The sequence below is a fragment of the Nomascus leucogenys genome, chromosome 10 (genome assembly GCF_006542625.1).
Source record: "Nomascus leucogenys isolate Asia chromosome 10, Asia_NLE_v1, whole genome shotgun sequence".
NCBI classification, from domain to species: domain Eukaryota; kingdom Metazoa; phylum Chordata; class Mammalia; order Primates; family Hylobatidae; genus Nomascus; species Nomascus leucogenys.
In genome coordinates, this window is record NC_044390.1 from 64,722,818 (window position 1) to 64,743,647 (window position 20,830).

Consider the following 20,830-nt stretch of genomic DNA (forward strand, 5'->3'; position numbering starts at 1 on the left):
GCGCTGGAAGGAGGCTGGAGAGAAAGCGTGAACGGGAGCATGGGGTGGGGGGGTGGGCACTGGGTGGCGAGAGCCCCAAGTTGACAGGAGGAGAGAGAAGACAGATGCAGGCAGATAGAGAGGGGCCAAGACCCTGACGCGGCACCCAGAGGCTGCCGCTGCTGATAAGGGAGGAATTGGCTTCCAGAGCCAGGAGCCCCGGGTGTGGGAGAGATAAGATGCCTGGGTGTAGACAGAGCCAGGAAGGGGGCAGGGGCCAGGCACCTCATGGAAGTCGGGGGCCTCCCGCCATCTCCACCTTCTGACTCCTCTTGGGGCCTGAATGTCCCCATAGTGCCCATAGCTGCCGTGTACGGGGTACAGGCTGGGCCACTATCAGGGGAGAAGGGGGCTGGGCGCAGGCCTGTGTGTCCTCAGGGCTGTGTCCCTGAAGCCACCTCAGCGTGGGAAAGCACTGGACGGCCCTGCATGGCTCTGTCACTCCCTCTGCCTCCCCCAGCAGCGTGAGATGGCAGCCCTGGCCAGCCCCAGCCCTCCAGGGGCTGCAACTCAGGTGCCTTGACCCCCAAAGAGACATCATCACCCCCTCCCCCAACCCACCCAACAGCTGCCCACTGTGCCAGCAACCCCCCAACCAGGCCCGCTCGGGGTTTGCTCCCTGCCCTCCCAGGGCTCTGTTCCTGCCCTTCTGGGCGGCACTGTGGTGCCCCTGCCGCCCCAGGCCCACCGGATCCGGACTTCTAGCCTCCCACTGAACTGGCCAGAAATACAGCTCCTGTGCCCCAGAGGCCACAGCCCCAGCCTCCCACTTGGCCTCCCTCCCCTTCAGCGCCCCCTCCTCCGGAGCAGCCTTGGGGGGTCTGCAGTGGAGACACACACTCTGGATTGGGCCCTGTTGTGGGTTGAACTGTCACCCAGAAAGGGAAGCGCAGAAGTCCTCACCTCCAGGGCCTCAGAATGGGACCTTATTTGGGAATTGGGTTTTTGCTAAGGATGGAGCTGAGGTTATACTGGAGGTGGAGGCTCCTGGTCCAGTCTGACCTCTGTCCTTGTAAGAGGGGAGGTTACGCAGGCTGCAGTGGCTCACGCCTATAATCCCAGCACTCTGGGAGGCTGAGGCAGGTCGATCACTTGAGGTCAGAAGTTCGAGACCAGCCTGGCCAACATGGTGAAACCCCGTCTCTACTAAAAATACAAAAATTAGCTGGCTGTGGTGGTAGGTGCGTGTAATCCCAGCTACTCAGGGGGCTGAGGGAGGAGATTCGCTTGAACCTGGGAGGCAGAGGCTTCAGTGAGCTGAAATTGTGCCACTGCACTCCAGCCTGGACAACAGAGCAAGACTGTCTCAAAAACAAACAAACAAACAAAAAAACGGTCAGTCATGGTGGCTCATGCCTGTAATCCGAGCACTTTGAGAGGCCGAGGTGAGTGGATCACCTGAGGTTAGGAGTTCGAAACCAGCCTGGCCAACGTGGTAAAACCGCATCTCTACTAAAAATACAAAAATTAGCCAGGCGTGGTGGCACATGCCTGTAATCCCAGTTACTCGGGAGGCTGAGGCAGGAGAATCACTTGAAGTTGGGAAGCAGAGGCTGCAGTGAGCCGAGATCACACCATTGCACTCCAGCCTGGGCGAAAAGAATGAAACTCCATCTCAATTAAAAAAAAATAAATAAAAGGGGGAGTGGGACACAGACAGACGCACACAGAGGGAAGAGATGAGAGGCTACAGGGGCAGGTGCTGGAAGACTGGGGTGATGTGATACAGCCACCAGCCAGGACAGCCTGGGGTCACCAGAAGCTGGCGAGGCAGGAAGCTCCCCTGAGGTACCCCCAGGTTTCAGAGAGAGCGTGGCCCTCCTGGCACCTTGATCACTTCCAGCCTCCAGAACTGTGGGACAATAGATTTCCCTTGCACTAAGTCTCCGCCTGGGTTTGGGTGTGGTGTGGCGGTGCTAGGGGAGGAGTTTAGGAAGAGAGGGAATCAGACCTTCTCTGGGGTCTCCAGGGTGAAGGCTGAGGGCCCTAAGACCACCCGGAGGTGCCCTGCGTCCACCCTCCCGACCGGGCTGCCAGGCTGGCTCTCCAGCCTCTCCTTCTGCCCCCACCCACATTCACTTTGTTTTCTCTCCTCCGTGTTTTCATGACCAAAAAAAATATTTTTTTACTTTTTCCATGTTTTTTTTTAAAGTAATTACAGAGCAGGTAGTCGTTGACGCAAACCTCCCTTCAGTATCAAAAGTGTCTGTGGGGCAGGTGGGGCTGGGGCGGGTGGAGGCTGCCACCCCCTGCCGACGACAGGGACCGCCGGCCGGGAGCAGAGCCGGGCGCTGGGAGGGGAGCTCTGGCGACGTGTCCATCTCTTCAGTTTTGAGGGCGGAGGAGTGGGAGGGAGGGACGGGCGTCAAACTGCAAAAACTGAACCGTAAAAGGAGGGTGTTTGGGGCCGAGGGGAAAGGACACCCCTGGAAAAAGCTCCTCTCTCCCCTGGAAGGCGGCGGGCCGGGAACGCTTGGTGGGAGAGCGAGGAGGAAACGCGGAGAACTCAGGCCACTTCTCCTGGGTCCCACGTCCCCTCCCGTCACCGGGGATTGGCGGGGGTGAGGCGAGGACCCCAGAGACTCCGCTCCTGGAGCCCCACCCTGTCCTCACTGGGGGTCCGAGCCCCAGATGGGGCTGGAAGCCGCCTCTCCCCAATTCCCTGCGTGGTCCCAGAAGGTGGGCTGGGCTGTGGGAGGGAGGGGTCCCAGTCAGGCTGCGCCCGGGGTGGGGGGCTCCACGCCCCTTGCCCGCCCGGCCCCGCCGCCTCAGATCTGCGTCTCTTGCACGTTCTCCTTGGAGCCGCTCTTGAAGAGCAGAGGTTCGTGGATGGAGTTGAGGCCAGGAGGGCCTTTGCCCCCGCAGCCCCCGCCGCTGGGGTTGCTGCTGTAGTGCGCCTTGAAGGCGGCAGCCACGTAGTGGTGGTGGTTGAGGTGGTCTCGCTCCAGGGCGGGCAGCGCCAGGTGGCTGTCCCCGCCCACACCACCCCCACTGGCCACGGCGGCCGCGGCGGCCACGGACACGGCCGAGGCGGCGGGCAGCTCGTCCTCCACGTTGATGATCTCCACGGTGCGCGTGGGCCCGTGGTGCTTGTGGAGCTGGTGCTGCTTGCGCAGCTTGTAGAAGGCCACGAGCATCACCGCGGCCATGAATGTGATGGCCACGAAGCAGCCGATGATGATTTTGGTGGTCTTCATGACGTCGTCCAGGTCCTTGAGGGCGTTCTCCGTCACATCCGTGATGGGCACTGTGAACGCCTTCTCCGTGGGCCGCGAGGAGCGTGGGGCGGGTGCCGTGGTAGAAGACGAGGCAGGGCCGGCCGCGTCCCCGGGCCGGCCCCCGCCCCAGACACCGTCAGTCGTGGGCCCTGGCGGTTCCTTCTCCGTCCCCCGCGGCTGCAGAGCCTCCTCTCCGGGCTGCGTCTCCAGGGTCTCCACGGTCACCGTGGTGAAGTAGGTGTAGCCGCCACTGCCCCCTCCAACACCACCACTGCCCCCAGGGCCGCCCCCGCCGCCGCCGGTGCCCCCGGCCGCCACGGGGTCCACGGCCGAGACGTTGAGTGTGGCCGAGGCGGTGGTGTTGCCGGCTGAGTTCGTCACCATGCACGTGTACTGGCCCGTGTCCTGCACGGTGACGTTGGTGAAGTTAAGCGTGCCGTCATGCAGGACGGAGATGCGCACGCGGTAGGAGCCGTGGGTCATGAGGGTGCCGTTGGGCGTCAGCCAGTTGACGGAGGTCATGGAGGTGCCCGTGCGGCATTTGAGCTCGGCGGCCATGCCCTCGGTGACGTTGAGGTCCGTGGGCGGCTCCACGATGACGGGCGCGTAGCAGGTGAAATGCGACTGGTCCAGCTCCCCAATGTAGCGCCCCTTGAGGCCGGCGGGCGCATGACAGCGGGCGCAGCACGTCGTGTTGCTGGGCACCGTCTCCTTGAGCCACCAGCTCAGCCAGAGCACGTCGCAGTTGCAATGCCAGGGGTTGTGGTTGAGGTGCACGCGCTCGAGGCGGTGCAGGGGCGTGAAGAGATCGTGGGGCAGCGACATCAGGTTGTTGTGGGACAGGTTGAGCTCCTCCAGCGACTTGAGGTCGTCGAAGGCGTTGCGCTCGATGGTGGCTACCTGGGCGTGCATAAGCCACAGCTTACGCAGGCTGGTGAGACCCTGGAAGGAGCCAGGGCGGATCAGGTCCAGCCGGTTGCCCGACAGCTCCAGCTCCTCCAGGCGCACCAGGGCAGTCAGGTTGGGGATGTCCTTGAGGTTGCACATGCCCAGGTTGAGGTAGCGCAGGTTGACCAGCCCCTCGAAGGCCGCTTCGGAGATGTACTCCAGCCGCTTGAGCTCGCCCAGGTCCAGGCGCCGCAGCGAGGGCACGCGGTTGAAGGCGTAGGAGGGGATGCTCTCGATGGGGTTGTTGCGCAGCCAGAGCTCTCGCAGCTTGGACAGGTACTCGAAGGCCTGCGTGGGCACCGTGGTCAGCCGGTTGTCAAAAAGCTCCAGCGTGTTGAGGCTGGGCAGCCCGTTGAAGGCGCCCACCTCGATCTTGCGCACCAGGTTCTTGCTCAGCTGCAGAATCTCCAGGTGCCGCAGGTGCTTGAACGTGTCCGTCCGGATCACCTGGGGAGAGGGAGACAGGGATCAGTAACGGAGATACTGACAGGGACCGTGGGGGGGATCATCAAGGTCCCAGGCGCAGGTGGGGCTGGACGGCTGCATCTCCCGTGCTGTGCTGTGACGGTAGGACCATATTGCAACATGGTTTGATGAGTTTCTTATAAAGTTAAAACTGGAGTCAAGGCTGGGTGCGGTGGCTCACGCCTGTAATCTCAGCACTTTGGGAGGCTGAGGTGGGTGGATCACCTCAGGTCAGGAGTTTGAGACCAGCCTGGCCAACATGGTGAAACCCTGTCTCTACTAAAAATACAAAGTTAGCCAGGTGTGGTGGTGCGTGTAATCCCAGCTACTCAGGAGGCTGAAGCACGAGAATCACTTGAACCCAGGAGGCGGAGTTTGCAGTGAGTTGAGATAGTGCCACTGCACTCCTGCCTGGGCAATAGAGCAAGACTCCTTGTAGAAACAAAAAAACTGGATTCAAGAATTTTGGGGGACCAGGCACGGGGGTGGCTCATGCCTGTAATTCCAGCACTTTGGGAGGCTGAGGTGGGCAGATCACTTGAACCCAGGAGATCAAGATCAGACTGGGCATCAGAGCATAGACCCCATCTCTACAAAAATTAAAATAAAATAAAATAAAATAAATTAGCCAGGCGTGGTGGCATGTGCCTGTTGTCCCAGCTACTTGGGAGGCTGAGGTGGGAGGATTGCGTGAGCCCGGAAAGTGAAGCCTGCAGTGAGCCCTGATCACGCCACTGCACTCCAGCCTGGGCAATGAAGTAATACGCTGTCAAAAAAAAAAAAAAAAAAAAAAGAGAAAAAAGTTAGTTACTTATAAAGTTAAAACTGGATTCAAGAATTTTGGGGACAGCCAGGCATGGTGGCTCACACCTGTAATGCCAGCACTTTGGGAAGCCGCAGCGGGTGGATCACCTGAGGTCAGGAGTTCGAGACCAGCCTGGCCAACATGGTGAAACTCCGTCTCTACTAAAAATACAAAAATTAGCCGGGCGTGTTGGCACATGCCTGTAATCCCAGCTACTTGGGAGGCTGAGGTAGGAGAATCACTTGAACCTGGGAGACAGAGGTTGCAGTGAGCTGAGATCGTGTCACCATACTCCAGCCTGGGTAACAGAGCGAGACTCCATCTCGAAAAAAAAAAAAGAATTTTGGGGGACAGGCACAGTGGCTCATGCCTGTAATCCCAGCGCTTTGGGAGGCCAAGGTGAGAGGATCACCTGAGCCCAGAAGCTTGAGGCCAGTCTGGGCAACATTGGGAGACCTTGTCTCTACAAAAAAGAATTTAAAAAGAAATATAAAAACAAGAATTTTGGGATTGAGGAGGAAAAAACTTTTGAAAAAAAAGTTAAAACTGGAGTGGCCATCCGACCCGGCTGTTCCATTCCTGGGTATTTCCTCAACAGAAAAGAAGGCAGATGTCCACGCAACGGCTTCTACGTGGGTGTTCACAGCATTTTTTTCTCAGGGCTGCCTAAGCTGGAGACGTCCCAAATGTTCATCAGCAGGTGAATGGACAAACACTGCGAGGTGTGGCCGTGTGAAGGATGCTGCAGCTCAGCCACGAAAGGGACCTGGCTACTGTGACCCCCTGAATGAATCTCTCAGCTCCGCCATGAAAGGCACCTGGCTACTGTGACCCTCTGGATGACTCTCTCGGGGGTTACGCTGAGCAAAAGACGCCGAACACAAAGGAGCTGGCGCGGTGGATCCGTCCACACCATGCTCTGGGTGTTCTAAGTGGGTGTCTCTGCGTGTGTGGGCGGGTGAGGTATCTGGGGCAGACAGGGAAGGGCATGAGAGAGCTTTCTGGGGTGACTGAAACGTGCTACATTGGCGTGGTGGTTACTTGACGGAAAGCGACTGTTAGGACTCCCCAAACTACACTTAAAATGAGGATATTTTATTCCATGCCAGTGATACATTATTTTATTTTATTTTTGAGACAGAGTCTTGCTCTGTCACCCAGGCTGGAGTGCAGTTGCACAATCTCGGCTCACTGTAACCTCCGCCTCCCAGGTTCTAGCGATTCTCCTGCCTCAGTCTCCCAAGTAGCTGGGATTACAAGAGCGTGCCACCACACCTGGCTAATTTTTGTATTTTTACTAGAGATGGGGTTTCACCATGTTGGCCAGGCTGGTCTTGAACTCCTGACCTCGTGATCCACCCGCCTCGGACTCCCAAAGTGCTGAGATTACAGGCGTGAGCCACCGTGCCCAGCCAATTTTGTATTTTTAGTACAGACGGGGTTTCACCATGTTGGCCAGACTGTTCTTGAACTCCCAATCTGAAGTGATCTGCCTGCCTTGGCCTCCCAAAGCGCTGGGATATTACAGGCGTGAATCACCGCGCCCGGCCACTATACATAGTTTTAAAAATGAAAAAAGTAAGGCTGGGCATGGTGGCTCACACCAGTAATCCCAGCACTTTGGGAGGCGGAGGTGGGAGGATCACTTGAGCCCAGGAGTTGAAGACAAGCCTGGTCAACAAAGCAAGACCCCCATCTCTACAAACAAATACAAAAATTAGCCCTGTGTGGTGGCATGCACCTGTGGTCCCAGCTACTCAGAAGGCTAAGATGGGAGGATCGCTTGAGCCCAGGAGGCCAAGGCTGCAGTGAACTGTGATCGTGCCACTGCACTCCAGCCTGCGTGACAGAGGGAGATCCTGTCCCCAAAATAAATAAATAAATAATAAAAAATGAAAATACTAATACCAGCAACTAAGACACATTGAACACGTCTTTGGTGCCAGACACTGTTCTAAACGCTTTGTGGGTAATAACTCTTTTAATCCTCCAAACTGCCCTGTGAGATGGGCACTATTACCAGTCCTTATTCAATACCTGCAATTCCAAAATTCATAAGGCCCTAACAACCAGATTTTTCCAAACTTTGACACCAAATCCCACTTGGCAGCAAAATCCGATCAGAACTCACATGAAGCTATTCATTTATTTATTGTATTTATTTATTCATTTTGAGATAAGAGTCTCTCTCTGTCACCCAGGCTGGAGTGCAGAGGCGTGATCTCGGCTCACCGCAACCTCCGCCTCCCAGGTTCAAGTGATTCTCCTGCCTCAGCCTCCCAAGTAGCTGGGATTACAGGCACGCATCATCATGCTTGGCTAATTTTTTGTATTTTTAGTAGAGACAGGGTTTTGCCATGTTGGCCAGGCTGGTCTCGAACTCCTGGCCTCAGGTGATCCACCCGCCTTGGCCTTCCAAAGTGCTGGGATTACCGGTGTGAGCCATCACGCCCAGCCACATGAAAGTAAAGTTTTTATTGATCCCACTCGTGATTATCCAAACATTTCATTCTAGAAATTCCCATGTTTCAAGACCACTAAGATATTATAAAACCTGTGCTATTACTACGTTTCTAATATCAGAATGTCAAAACGCATCAGACCTCAAGAGTTTCACATGAAGGATGATGAATTAGGCCCAGGGAGGTGCAGTGACTTGCCCAAGGTCACACAGAAGTGGACAGATGAGTTGGGATTGGATCCAGCCCCTCTGGTTCCAGAGTCCTGGCTCTTGACCTCTGACCCTGGCTGCCGCCTCTCAGGGCTGAGGCTGGGGTCCACAGGAGGGGCAGTGCTGGGTCAGAGCACGGGAGACAGGATCTCACAGGGTCCTCACTACTGATGACCATGCCGGGTGCACTGAGGCCCAGAAGGCCACACAGCCATTGGATCATATTTGCAAAGCTCAGATAGTGGTGGCGTGTGCCAGGGAGAAGGGGACAGACACTGGGGGAATGTGGTGTTACAGTATTAACGGAGGAAACTGAGGACCTCAGATGCATCCTGTGTCACCACAAAGAAGCTGAAGAATTAGGTATCAGAGTATATGCACCAAAAGAAAAAAGAGAAAAAGAGGCCAGGCATGGTGGCTCACACCTGTAATCCCAGCACTTAGGTAGGCCAAGGCGGGCAGATCAGTTGAGATTGGGAGTTCGAGACCAGCCTGGCCAACATGATAAAACTCCGTCTCTACTAAAAATACAAAAATTAGCTGGGGGTGGTGGTGGGTGCCTGTAATCCCAGTTACTCGGGAGACTGAGGCAAGAGGGAGGCAGATCGCGCCACTACACTCCGGCCTGGGCGACACAGCGAGACTCCACCTTAAAAAGAAAAAAAGAGGCCGGGCATGGTGGCTCATGCCTGTAATCCTAGCACTCTGAGAGGCCAAGACAGGTGGATCACCTGAGGTCAGGAGTTCGAGACCAGCTTGGCCAACATGGCGAAACCCCATCTCTACTAAAAATACAAAAAATTGGTCAGGCATGGTGGCAGGTGCCTGTAATCCCAGCTACTTGGGAGGCTGAGGCAGGAGAATCTCTTGAACCCGGGAGGCAAAGGTTGCAGTGGGCCAAGATCGCCCAGTTGCACTCCATCCTGGGTGACAGAGTGAGACTCTTAAAAAAAAAAACAAAAAAAACTGGAAGGACATACTCCAAGCTTTTCTTAGTAGTGAACTTTATCTGTTGGGAATTATGGACAATTTTTATTCTTTTGTGATTTTTTTTCCTCAATGAGCAAAAATTACTTTTATAGTAAGCAGGAATAAAAACAAAACCAAACCCAGATATACCTGAGAGGCACCCAGCATAAGAAATGGTAATATTCGTGGCACAGGCACAGTCATCAAATAATAATAATTTATGTCGGTGCTGTCCAATAGAAATAGAATGTGAACCACATGTGTAATGTTTGTTTGGTTGTTTTGTTTTAAGACAGAGTCTCGCTGTGTCACCCAGGCTGGAGTGCAGCGGTGCAGTCTCGCCTCACTGCAGCCTTGACCGTCTGGGCTCAAGTGATCTGCTCGCCTCAGCCTCCTGAGTAGCTGGGACTACAGGCACATGCCAGCACACTTGGCTAATTTTATTTTATTTTAATTTTTTGTAGAGATGGGGTCTCCCTATGTTGTCCGGGCTGGTCTCAAACTCTTGGCCTCAAGCGATTCTCCCGTCTCAGCCTCCCAAAGTGCTAGCATTACAGGCGTGAGCCACCACACCCAGCCCACATGTGTAATTTTAAATTTCCTAGACGCCACATTGAAGAAAAAAAAAAAAAAACCAAACAGGTGAAATCAACTTTACTAATATATTTATTTAGCTCATCACGTCCAAAATACTCTCATTTGAACCTGTCATCAGCTGAAAACTTGCGATTGAGCCATTTTACACTCTTTATGGTGGAGCTTTGAAATCCAAGGAAACTTAACACGTGTTTCACACCCAGGGCGTCCAGGGCGCCTCTCAGTAGCAACGCACGCAGTCCCCAAGCCCAGCCAGCAGCCCCAGTGCTGGCGGCTGCCCTGTGAGATGCTGCAGGTTTACTCGGAGCTCAGGGACGCTCTGCGGACACAGTCGCCTTTTGTCCATCCAGCAGCCCTATGAACAAGGACTGTGACGGCCCCGTTTTAGAAGGGAGGAAACAGGAGCCTAAAGGAGTGGCTTGCTCCATGGCAGAGCTGGGCAGGGCTGGCCAGAGCCTGCGCCCCTCCCCGTCTTGCTCGGCCACCTCACACCCACCCATCGCCGTTCCCCGTGGACAGACACGGAAACAGAGGTCACAGATGTGGCGTGAAGAGCAGGGCCCTGTTCAAATCCCGCCTCCCCTGTCCTGGTTGTAGGGCCTGTCACTTGAGCTCTCTGTACCTCCTGGCCCACTCTTACCACGAGGAGGATGATGAGAAGCACTTCAGAGGGTGAGGGAGAGGAGATGAAGTCCCAGTGTTCAGGGGCGCTCAGCACATCGTTATTCTCATTGTTACTGTTATTGCTGGCCTTGAGAAACTTGTGCCATGCCCTTGGGATTACAACCCTGAGCCATTCACTGAAAGGCGGCTCTTAGGGCCAAGAACCGTCCTTTTTTTTTTTTTTTTTTTTTTTTGAGAGGGAGTTTTGCTCTTGTTGCCCAGGCTGGAGTGCAATGGTGCAATCTCGGCTCACTGCAACCTCCACCTCCCAGGTTCAAGTGATTCTCCTGCCTCAGCCTCCCAAGTAGCTAGGATTACAGGCATGCACCACCATGCCCGGCTAATTTTTGTACTTTTTTTTTTTTTTAGTAGAGATGGGGTTTTACCATGTTGGCCAGGCTGGTCTTGAACTCCTGACCTCAGGTGATCTGCCCAACTCGGCCTCCCAAGGTGCTGGGATTACAGGCGTGAGCCACCCTGCCTGGCAAGAACTGTCTTACTGCATCCTTTCCTGCAGAAAATCAGGGCTGCCCCCATCCTGGCCCCCTGTCCTCTGATTCCCTGTTCCAGCCTCTCCTCTCCATGCCAACGGCCCCAGCTGCACCTCAGCCCTCTGCCTCTCCCACCAGGCCCTAGAAAGGTCTGTTTAGGCAGGGCGCATGCCTGTAATCCCAGCTATTCAGGAGGCTGAGGCAGGAGAATCGTTTGAACCCAGGAGGCGGAGGTTGTGGTGAGCCGAGATCGCGCCACTGCACTCCAGCCTGGGCAACAAGAGAGAAGCTCAGTCTCAAAAATAAAATAATAGCATAGAATAGAATAAATAGAAAGAATAGAATAGAATAGAATAGAATAGAATAGAATAGAATAGAATAGAATAGAACAGAATAGAATAAAAGTCTGTTTATACCCACAGATCCCCTATCCCTCCCCTGGGCCCTTCACAATCCTCCCAGGACTGCCCTTCAGTCCCAGCACAAGACTCTCCCGTGCCATGCTGTGCTGCCCACCAAGGCGACAATGACAGTGAGAGCCCATAAGACACAGTCTCTGCCCTGGAGCCGCTCATCCGCCTGGCACCACCTTCTCCTTCCTCCCCTACTTGTTTCCCCCACCTCCTGTTCTGGCAAGTCCCTGAGCCCAGCAGACACACTCCTGCCTCTGGCCTTTGCACCTGTGTTTCCCTCTGCCAGGAACACCTCTCCTGATTTTTTCCTGGATACCTCCCCCCATCTGTCTTTCAACACCTAGTTCCAGGATCACTTACACAGGAGGATGTCCTGGTCCAGTCTACCCACCCCAGTCTGGTCAGGGATCCCTGGGGCTGGGTTCCCTGGAGCCCAGAGTCCAGGTGCCTCCAGGGAGGGCAGGGACTGGGTCCCAACCACAGGGCGTCTTGCCCAATGAAGGACTCCACGGCCTCAGAGTGAAAAGGATAGATGAAGGCTGGGCGCAGTGGCTTATGCCTGTAATCCCAGCACTTTGGGAGGCCGAGGCAGGCAGATTACTTGAGGTCAGGAGTTCCAGACTAGCCTAGGCAATAAGGCGAAACTGTGTCTCTAAAATAAAAAAAATTTTTAAAAAGTAATATATACTCATTTAGGAAAAATGTATGAGAAGAAAATAAAAATTGGCCAAAATACATCTACCTAGAGTTAATTTATGTTAATCATTTGGCACATTCTTCCAATTTTTTCTATGCATATTATGCAGGGATATATTTTTTCATTATCTTTTACTTTTTTTTTTGAGATAGAGTCTCACTCTGTTGCCCAGGATGGAGTGCAGTGGCACAATCTTGGCTTACTACAACCTCTGCCTCCCGGGTTCATGCAATTCTCCTGCCTCAGCCTCCTGAGTAGCTGGGATTACAGGCACACGCCACTACGCCCGGCTAATTTTTTTTTTTTTTTTTTGAGGCAGAGTCTTGCTCTGTTGCCCAGGCTGGAGTGCAGTGGCGCGATCTCGGCTTACTGCAAGCTGAGCTGCCTCCTGGGTTCACGCCATTCTCCTGCCTCAGCTTCCCGAGTAGCTGGGACTACAGGCACCCGCCACCACTCCCGGCTAATTTTTTGCATTTTCAGTAGAGACAGGGTTTCACCGTGTTCGCCAGGATGGTCTCGATTTCCTGACCTCGTGATCTGCCTGCCTCAGCCTCTCAAAGTGCTGGGATTACAGGCGTGAGCCACTGCACCCGGCCGTATTTTTTTTTTTTAAGTAGAGATGGGGTTTCATCATGTTGGCCAGGTGGTCTCGAATTCCTGACCTCAAATGATCCACCCGCCTCAGCCTCCCAAAGTGCCGGGATTACAGGTGTGAGTCACTATGTCTGTGCTTGATTTCTTCTTTTCTTCTTTTCTTTGTTTCAGACAGAACTTCACTCTGTCGCCCAGGCTGGAGTGCAGTGCTGTGATCTCAGCTCACTGCAACCTCTGCCTTCTGGGTTCAAGCAATTCTCCTGCCTCAGCCTCCCGAGAAGCTGGGATTACAGGTGTGCACCACCACGCCCAGCTAATTTTTGTATTTTTAGTAGAGACAGCATTTCACCATGTTGGCCAGGTTGGTCTCGAACTCCTGACCTCAAGTGATCCACTCGCCTCAGCCTCCCAAAGTGCTCGGCATCCCAAAGGGATGACGGGCGTGAGCCACCGTGCCCGGCTGATTTTTTTCTTAATAGGCTTCTGCCTTGTCTAACTTCCCAGAGTGAACATGGCTAGCTTTCAGAACTGAATGAGACCTCTGTGAATGCTGTTTCACAGGCAGGAGGGTGTGAATGTGTTTGCAGGGAGCTGGTGGGTGCTCAGCCTGCAGGACGCAGCCTGAGGATGGGCTGGGGCAGGCCTTGTGGGGCAGGGAGAACGGCGGAGTACAACAGGAATGCCTCTGCAGGCGTGGGTCCTGAGGGTCATTTGGGTCCCAAGCCAGCCTGGGGTCTCTGCACCCAGCCGGAGATGCGACTGTGCCCGTGCATGAGGCTGGGGGCTGTGGGCATCTCCTGTCCAGGGCAGGAGAAGCAGGGGCTTGAGAATGTCTCTGGCCTGACTGAGCTGGAGCGCTAAAACTGCCCCCTCTGCCAGGGCACCCCCCAGAGCTTGCATTTCTTCCTCGGAGAGAATATCTGGGGAAGAACCCAACCTGGAGCTTCTCAGAGCCGGTTCTCAGAGCTCGTTCCCTGGCACGCTAAACACCAACAGCAAAAAAACACTCTCTCATATCAATGCATCAGGAGCCCGCACACTCCCTCCCTGAGACTCCAGTGCGCCTGGCATGTTGGAGCTCTGTGAAGCCCAGTGGCAGACAGTGGCTTTGTTTTGCTCAACTCCAGGTTTCCCAGACATAATACACATGGGACCCTTCTCACCAAACGCCGCTTATCACCTCCCTGGGAAATGCTGGTGATCGACAAAGCAGGCGCTCGGTTGCTATTTTTATTAATAATAATAACATCAATAATAATAGCAGGAGGAGGAGGCCCCGGTCATCACTGATCGCTAGGCAGAGAATGAGGTGGACTTTAAAAGAAAGCCTGGACCAAGAGGCCGGGCGCAGTGGCTCACGCCTGTAATCCCAGCACTTTGGGAGGCCGAGGCAGGCGGATCACTTGAGGTCAGGAGTTCAAGACCAGCCTGGCCAATGTGGTGACACCCCATCTCTACTAAAAACACAAAACTTAGCTGGGCATGGTGATGCACGCCTGTAATCCCAGCTACTCAGGAGCCTGAGGCAGAATTGCATGAACTTGGGAGGAGGAGGTTGCAGTGAGCTGAGATTGTGCCACTGCACTCCAGCCTGGGCGACAGAGAATTGTCTCAATAATAATAATAATAAATACAGAAAGAACAAAGGTATTGCTGCTGCATGTGCTGTCAAGAGCCCCCTGGAACTTTCCCCCTCTTTGGGTTACACTGAGATGGCCTGGGGCCCCCTTTATTCCCAGCAAACACTCCGTGCCCCACCCTCCCCTCCCTCCCTTCAGGGTCCCTGTTCTCAGTGGGCCCCCCTAGCTCACCTTCCCGGTCCAAAGCGGGGCTGCAGCCTTGCCCATGGGTCGGCCAGCAGGGCCAGGTGGCTTCATGCCTTTTAATGCCTTGCAGCGAACTCTCCCATTTCCTCTCCATCCCCACAGCCCAGCCCCGCCTCATCCTCTCTCCCTGGGCCCGCCGCAGCCTCCTGCCTGGCCTTCAGTCTCTCCCCTCCAGTCCATCTCTGGGGTCCTGCTATGCCAGAGCTGACCCTGCCTCTGCCCTCCTCTAGATGCCTCCGGGGCTCCCCAGTGCCCTCGGGAAGTTCAGCCTGCATTGGAAGCCCTGCCTGGCATCTGCCTTTCTCCCCGCTCCCCTCTGCATGGCCCCTCACTCGCAGCCCTCACTCGGATACACGTTAGCCAGGATCAGTCCTTGGACCGTCTCGCCGGGCACTCCACCTTTGCACATGCTGTTCCCTCTGCTCAGGACGCCCTTCCCTTTCAACCACCTGGAAGGCTCCTGCTCACCCTCTTGAACCCAGCCCAAAGGTCTCCACTCATCCCCCATTGCTTATTGATTGAATGGAGTTAAGCAGGCCTGCAGCTGCAGAGGTGGAGAGGGGCCGTGGTCTGTGAAAGGGCCTCACAACGTCAGCCTTGCAGAGCTGCTCTGAAGGCTTGAGGTGAGACTCACTCCGCTCAGGGCTTGGCACCTGGAGGCGTGTGCTGGGCACAGGCGATGATGTCCTGCAGGGCACGTGTTGCTAGGCTCCTTTTTTTTTTTTTTTTTTTGAGACGGAGTTTCGCTGTTTTCACCCAGGCTGGAGGGCAATGGAACCATCATGGCTCACTGCAACCTCCATCTCCCGGGTTCAAGCGATTCTCTTGCCTCAGCCTCCCGAGTAGCTGGGATTACAGGCATGTGCCACCATGCATGGCTAATTTTTTGTATTTTTAGTAGAAATGGGTGGGGTCTCTCTATGTTGGTCAGGCTGGTCTTGAACTCCCGACCTCAGGTGATCCACCCGCCTTTGCCTCTCAAAGTGCTGGGATTACAGGCGTGAGCCACTGCATCCAGCCTAGGCTCACTTTTCAGAGAAGGAAGATGGCTCAGCGAGGCCACACGACCAGGAAGTGGCAGAGCCAGGGTTTGAGCCCTGGGCCTCAGCCCCCTCCATGCCCACCTCCTGCCTGCAGCTCCCGGAGCCTCTGCAGCACCCCAGGCTCCTGCTGACTCCCCCGGCAGCTCCAGCTCCGGAGGTGAGCATCACACGCCATTTCAGAGACAGGAGACCAAGGCTCAGTGAAGTCAAGTGACTCAGCAGGGTTGCCGGTCCCAGGGAGTGTGCACCTGGGGCTCCAGCCCACAGTGTCTGTTTTCCAAGTCTCCTTGGTGCCTCTGGACAGAGGACCGTGACAACAGCATGGCCACAGGCGGACAGCTTGAGGCTGCTCGGCGCTCAGCCCGCCGTGACCCAGCTGCAGAGGGAAGGGAGTGTGAAGGGAGATGAAGGGGCACTCCCAAAGGGAGGGGGTGGGGTCCCCCCGCCAATCACTTTAATAATGCAGTTGAGAACTAAGTGGGATGGGGGTGTTGCTGCAAAGGGAAGCCTGGTTTTGTTGAAACATGTGGCATAGGGCTGCTTTAAATAGGGAGTCTCTTTATTTTGAACAGAATTCCAGTCTATTCTTTCTCCTCTTCTCTGCAGAATGCCTGCTGAGCAGCCTCGTGGGGGATGGTTGAGGCTGGGTTTGAATCCTGGCTTTGCTGCTGACCAGCTCGAACTCCCTGGTGGCCTCGGGCAAGTGTCCTAACCTCTCTGAGCCCGCTTTCCTCACAGGTACCATGGGGTTATTGTGATGCGTGGACAAGACAGTGAGTGCTGGGATGAGATAATGAGTGTGTGGGGCATGGCAAGCATGCAGTAATATATAGTTTTTCATTGTTAATTCAGTTGATAATGGTCATTAGCACTGGTTCTGGCCAGGCACAGTGGCGACACCTGTAATCCCAGGACTTTGGGGGGCCAAGGCGGGAGGATGGCTTGAGCTCAGGAGTTCGAGACCAGCCTGTCCAACATGGTGAAACCTCGTCTCTACTAAAACAACAACAACAACAACAAGAACAACACCCACCAAAATTTACCCTGGCGTGGTGGCACACTCCTGTAGTCCCAGCTACTCGGGAGGCTGAGGCAGGAGAATCACTTGAACCCGGGAGGCGGAGGTTGCAGTGAGGTGAAATTGCACCACTGCACTCCAGCCTGGGTGACAGTGAGACTCTGTCTCAAAAAAATAAAAAAATAAAAAAAACAAAAAACACTGGTTCTGTCTCCGGGCTTCCAGTTTCTCCCTCAGCATCTTTCCTCTACACTGGCTGTCAAATGACCGGAAATGCAGTTCAGACCTTGCCACAACCCCGCTCCCAGCCTCCCATGGCTATCACCCTCGACAAAGTGTCAGAGGCCCTTCAGAACCTGCCCTGCTGCCCTCTCCTTGACTCTAGCCATAGTAGGGAGAAGAGAGATGCATGGGGTTCCCTCTGCTTGCCACACTCTGTCCAGCCTCTCTGCCTTTGCACAGGCTCTGCCCCTTTTCTATACTGTCCTCCTCCTTGTTCTCTGGAAAATTCCAATTGCCTTCCTTGGAAAAGCCCTTTTTGACCCCTGGTCCCTCATCAGTCACACACACACACTCTCTTATTAGATCCCTATCGCAGTGACTATAATTTGGTTTCACATATCTGTCTCCTTGTCTAGGCTGTGAGTGAGTCTGAGTAGAGACTGTGTTGGGATGACTTCTGCATTCCCAGCTTGCTATGCAAGGCCAAGTTCATGACAGACTTCGGCCAAGGTCTGCTGAATAAACAGACTAGAGTGTCTAAGGCTCTTACTGGGGAACACCCTGGTTGTGCTGGTCCCTGTTTCCCTCACGCTTTTTGGCCTGGGTGATAATGCCAACATGTCAAAATCATGTTGATATCAATATGACAGAACCTGGGAACGGAAAAGCATTGGTGTTCTGCTTCCAATCTATTCTGCTTTTTACCTTCCTGTGCACATCTGAGATCATTAAAGCTACATCACCTTTCTTGTGTTTGTCATCATTTTTACTTTCATGATTTCTGTCCTCATGTTTTAGGTATGTCTTTGGATTTTAAGTCAGTCTGAAGTCCTTGTCTTTTAACTGGAAGTTTAGCTCATTTACATTTACTATAATTACTAATATATTTGGAATTCTTCCTATAATGTTATTTTGTGCCTTTTAATTGTCCTGATTTTTTGTAGCTTATTCTTTCCCCTTTCCTGTCTTCTTTGTATTGATTGAATTTCTTATGATTCCATTTCTTCTCTCTACTGTTTTAGAATTTATATATTTTCTCCTTATTTAGTGGTTACCCTTAAAATTTAACATGCATATCTAAAGACCAAAGCCAGTTAATTCTTCTCTCCTCCTCCCAAATAATACAAAGCTGATCTCATCTCTGACTCTAAAACAAAGAGACATCCTGGTCAGCTTCCCAATAAGGTAAAAGGCAGGGGGGATCATAATTTGTTAAGTGCCAATTATTGCCAGAGCTGTGCTAAATCCTCTGAGGTATGATCTCATTTAATCTTTGTGAAAATTCTGTCACATGGGGGTTATCAAGCACATACCCCTGCTCCCTTCATATCTGGTGGTTCATAGCTGAGAAAACGAAGGTTCAGAGAAGTAAAGTCACTTGTCCCCAGTCTCACAGGCTCCACAGTTGCAGAACCAAGACTCAACGTCTCCTTCTCCTGAACACAGACGTGGAAGTCTCCACCACACCTACCCACCCTCAACTGAAACAGTTGGGCTGTCTGTGGGCTTCACAATGCTTTTTGAGCTGTGGAGCCCACTCATTCTTACATTACCATGTATTGTGTTGCTCATTTGACATAGAGCTGCTATGTGTCAAGTGTCATACTGGGCTCTGGGGATCCAGCTGTGGACAAGACAGACAAAGCCCTGTCTTCCTAGATCCTGGCCTCAGAGAAGAAGAGAGACACTAAACAAAACTATTATGCAAACAATCATTTAACCAGCAAAGGTGCACATAGATCGTGGAGGTTGCCCTGGTTGCAGGGGTGGCAGGCCTGGGGCTCCTCCAAGGCCTGATTTGAAACACCGTAGACCAGATCACCTCTGAAGTTGTGAGTGTCATCACCCTCATGGCCCTGACACAGAGTAGGATGGGCAAGGTGGGGATTGGTTCTGGAAGCAGGGAAATCCCCCTGCCCGCTCACCCTAACATCTTTGGCCTGACGAAGATGTTGACATTTTGTCCTACAGTAGAGGACCTAGGCCTGGGGCCACCTCTGACAGCCACGTAGCTGCCCCCACTTCCAAGTTTCCTGGATCTTCAGCCCCCATCTGCTGAGCCCACCTCCACCTACGCCGGGCTCTGGGCCAGATCTCAACGATGCAGATGTGAATCTGGCAAAGGACGTGGCCCCATCAATGACTGCCTTCTAACCCGATGGGGACTTTCCTTTTATCCTGCAACTTGGCCTGTGTAGGATGTAGGGGACTTTCCACTTTGGTTGTGGTAGGTAAATATTACTAAAGCTGAAAAAAATCCCACTGAGATCTGTTGGGGTTTTTAAGAAAACAAATTGTCAAGAAATTCCTTATTAAAAATGTCACTGTGGTAAGAAAACAATTAAGTGAACTGTTCATCTTAACATTATCAGTTGTATTTATTTATCTTTATTCATTTATTTGAGATGGAGTCTTGCTCTGTCACCAGGCTGGAGTGCAGCAATCTCGGCTCACTGCAACCTCTGCCTCCCAGGTTCAAGTGATTCTCCTGCCTTAGCCTCCCAAGTAGCTAAGATTACAGGCACATGCCACCACACCCAGCTAATTGTTTGTATTTTTGGTAGAGACAGGGTTTCACTGTGTTAGCCAGGATGGTCTCGATCTCCTGACCTCATGATCTGTCCGCCCTGGCCTCCCAAAGTGCTGGGATTACAGGCGTGACCCACCACGCCCGGACTATTTATTTATTTATTTATTTATTTATTTATTTATTTATTTATTTTTAAGACAGGATCTTGCTCTATTGCTCAGGCTGGAGTGCAGTGGCGTGATCTCAGCTCACTGCAGCCTCCACCTTCTGGGTTCAAGTGATTCTCCCACCTTAGCCTCCTGAGTAGCTGGGATTACAGGTGCAAACAACCACACCAGGCTAATTTTTGTATTTTAGTAGAGACAGAGTTTCACCAAGTTGGCCAGGCTGGTCTCCAACTCCTGACCTCAGGTGATCTGCCTGCCTCTGCCTCCCAAAGGGCTGGGATTACAGACGTGAACCACTGCACTCGGCCTGTTTTTATGTTTTGAATATAATGAGTCAATCACAAAGGTTTAGCAAGCTTACTGTTGTTTCTGTGTGTGTGTGTGTGTGTGTGTGTTAATTTTTTTTACATTCAGATTTTAAAAACTGTTATTTGTCACATCAACTGTCTTTATGATGACTTCTCATATTTCTTCCTGGTCCCTGAGACAAGGAACTTGTGCCTCCCTCTCCAACAGGGACTTCCCTGACTGCCATGCCTGGCAGCACTGCAGGGGCCATTGTGGGCCCCTGATCCTCACACTGACCCGGCTCAGGCCTAGACGTCCCTGTCTCCCTCCTCCCATTCATCCTCCTGGGAGTGGCCTCCTGAGCCTTTCTGGGGCGAGGGCCTGGCCTGGGTGGAAAGTCTGGCTGGATGGCTACCCGCCCCCCACCCTCCCCACCACCAGGAACCCAGAGAGGCATCTGAACCTGGGTGTGAACAACAAGGGGATGAGATCTATATCAGAGGCATATGCAAGGCCAAGCAAGGCGGCAGGACTTTGCCTAAGGCCCCTGCGGGTGGAGTGGGAGAGCGGGGTTAAGCTGAGGCACAGGCCATGGTTCTACACCTCTTCCTGGGCAGCCTTCCCTGGCCTCCCCTCACTCCCAGCCTCTCCTGCCCTATGCTCAGCTCAGCAGCCCCCCGCCAGCTCATGCACGCTGCCACTGGACTTGTTCACCTTCCTTTTTTTTTTTTTTTTTGAGACGGAGTCTCGCTCTGTCACCCAGGCTGGAGCGCAGTGGCATGATCTCGGCTCACTGCAACCTCCACCTCCCAGGTTCAAGCGATTCTCCTGCCTCATCCTCCCGAGTATCTGGGATTACAGTAACATGTCACCACACCTGGCTAATTTTTGTATTTTTAGTAGAGATGGGGTTTCACTATGTTGGTCAGGCTGGTCTCAAGCTCCTGACCTCAAGTGATCCACCCGCCTCAGCCTCCCAAAGTGCTGGGATTACAGGCGTGAGCCACTGTGCCTGGATGAGACTTGCTCACTTTCTGAACTACCTCTTTCTGCACGTAGTGTCGAGAGGGCAGGGATCTCTGTATATCCTGCTCTCTGGGCCTTGGGTGGTGCCTGGCATACACTAGGTGCTTAATAAATGAATCAGGGCTGCACTGAATGCTGCA

The 20,830-nt window shown here is 53.5% G+C and overlaps 1 protein-coding gene across 3 annotated transcripts in view; it reads right to left on the reverse strand.

Annotated features, from left to right (window-relative positions):
- Positions 1-2,157: 2,157 nt before the first annotated feature.
- LRRC4B (leucine rich repeat containing 4B) overlaps positions 2,158-20,830 on the reverse strand; it is a 50,645-nt gene continuing 31,972 nt past the window's right edge. For all 3 annotated transcript variants that reach the window (XM_030821147.1, XM_030821146.1, XM_030821145.1), the window contains one exon: positions 2,158-4,652. In XM_030821147.1, coding sequence (XP_030677007.1) covers positions 2,808-4,652 — 1,845 coding nt within the window. In that variant the 3' untranslated portion in view covers positions 2,158-2,807. The remainder of the gene's footprint in view (positions 4,653-20,830) is intronic.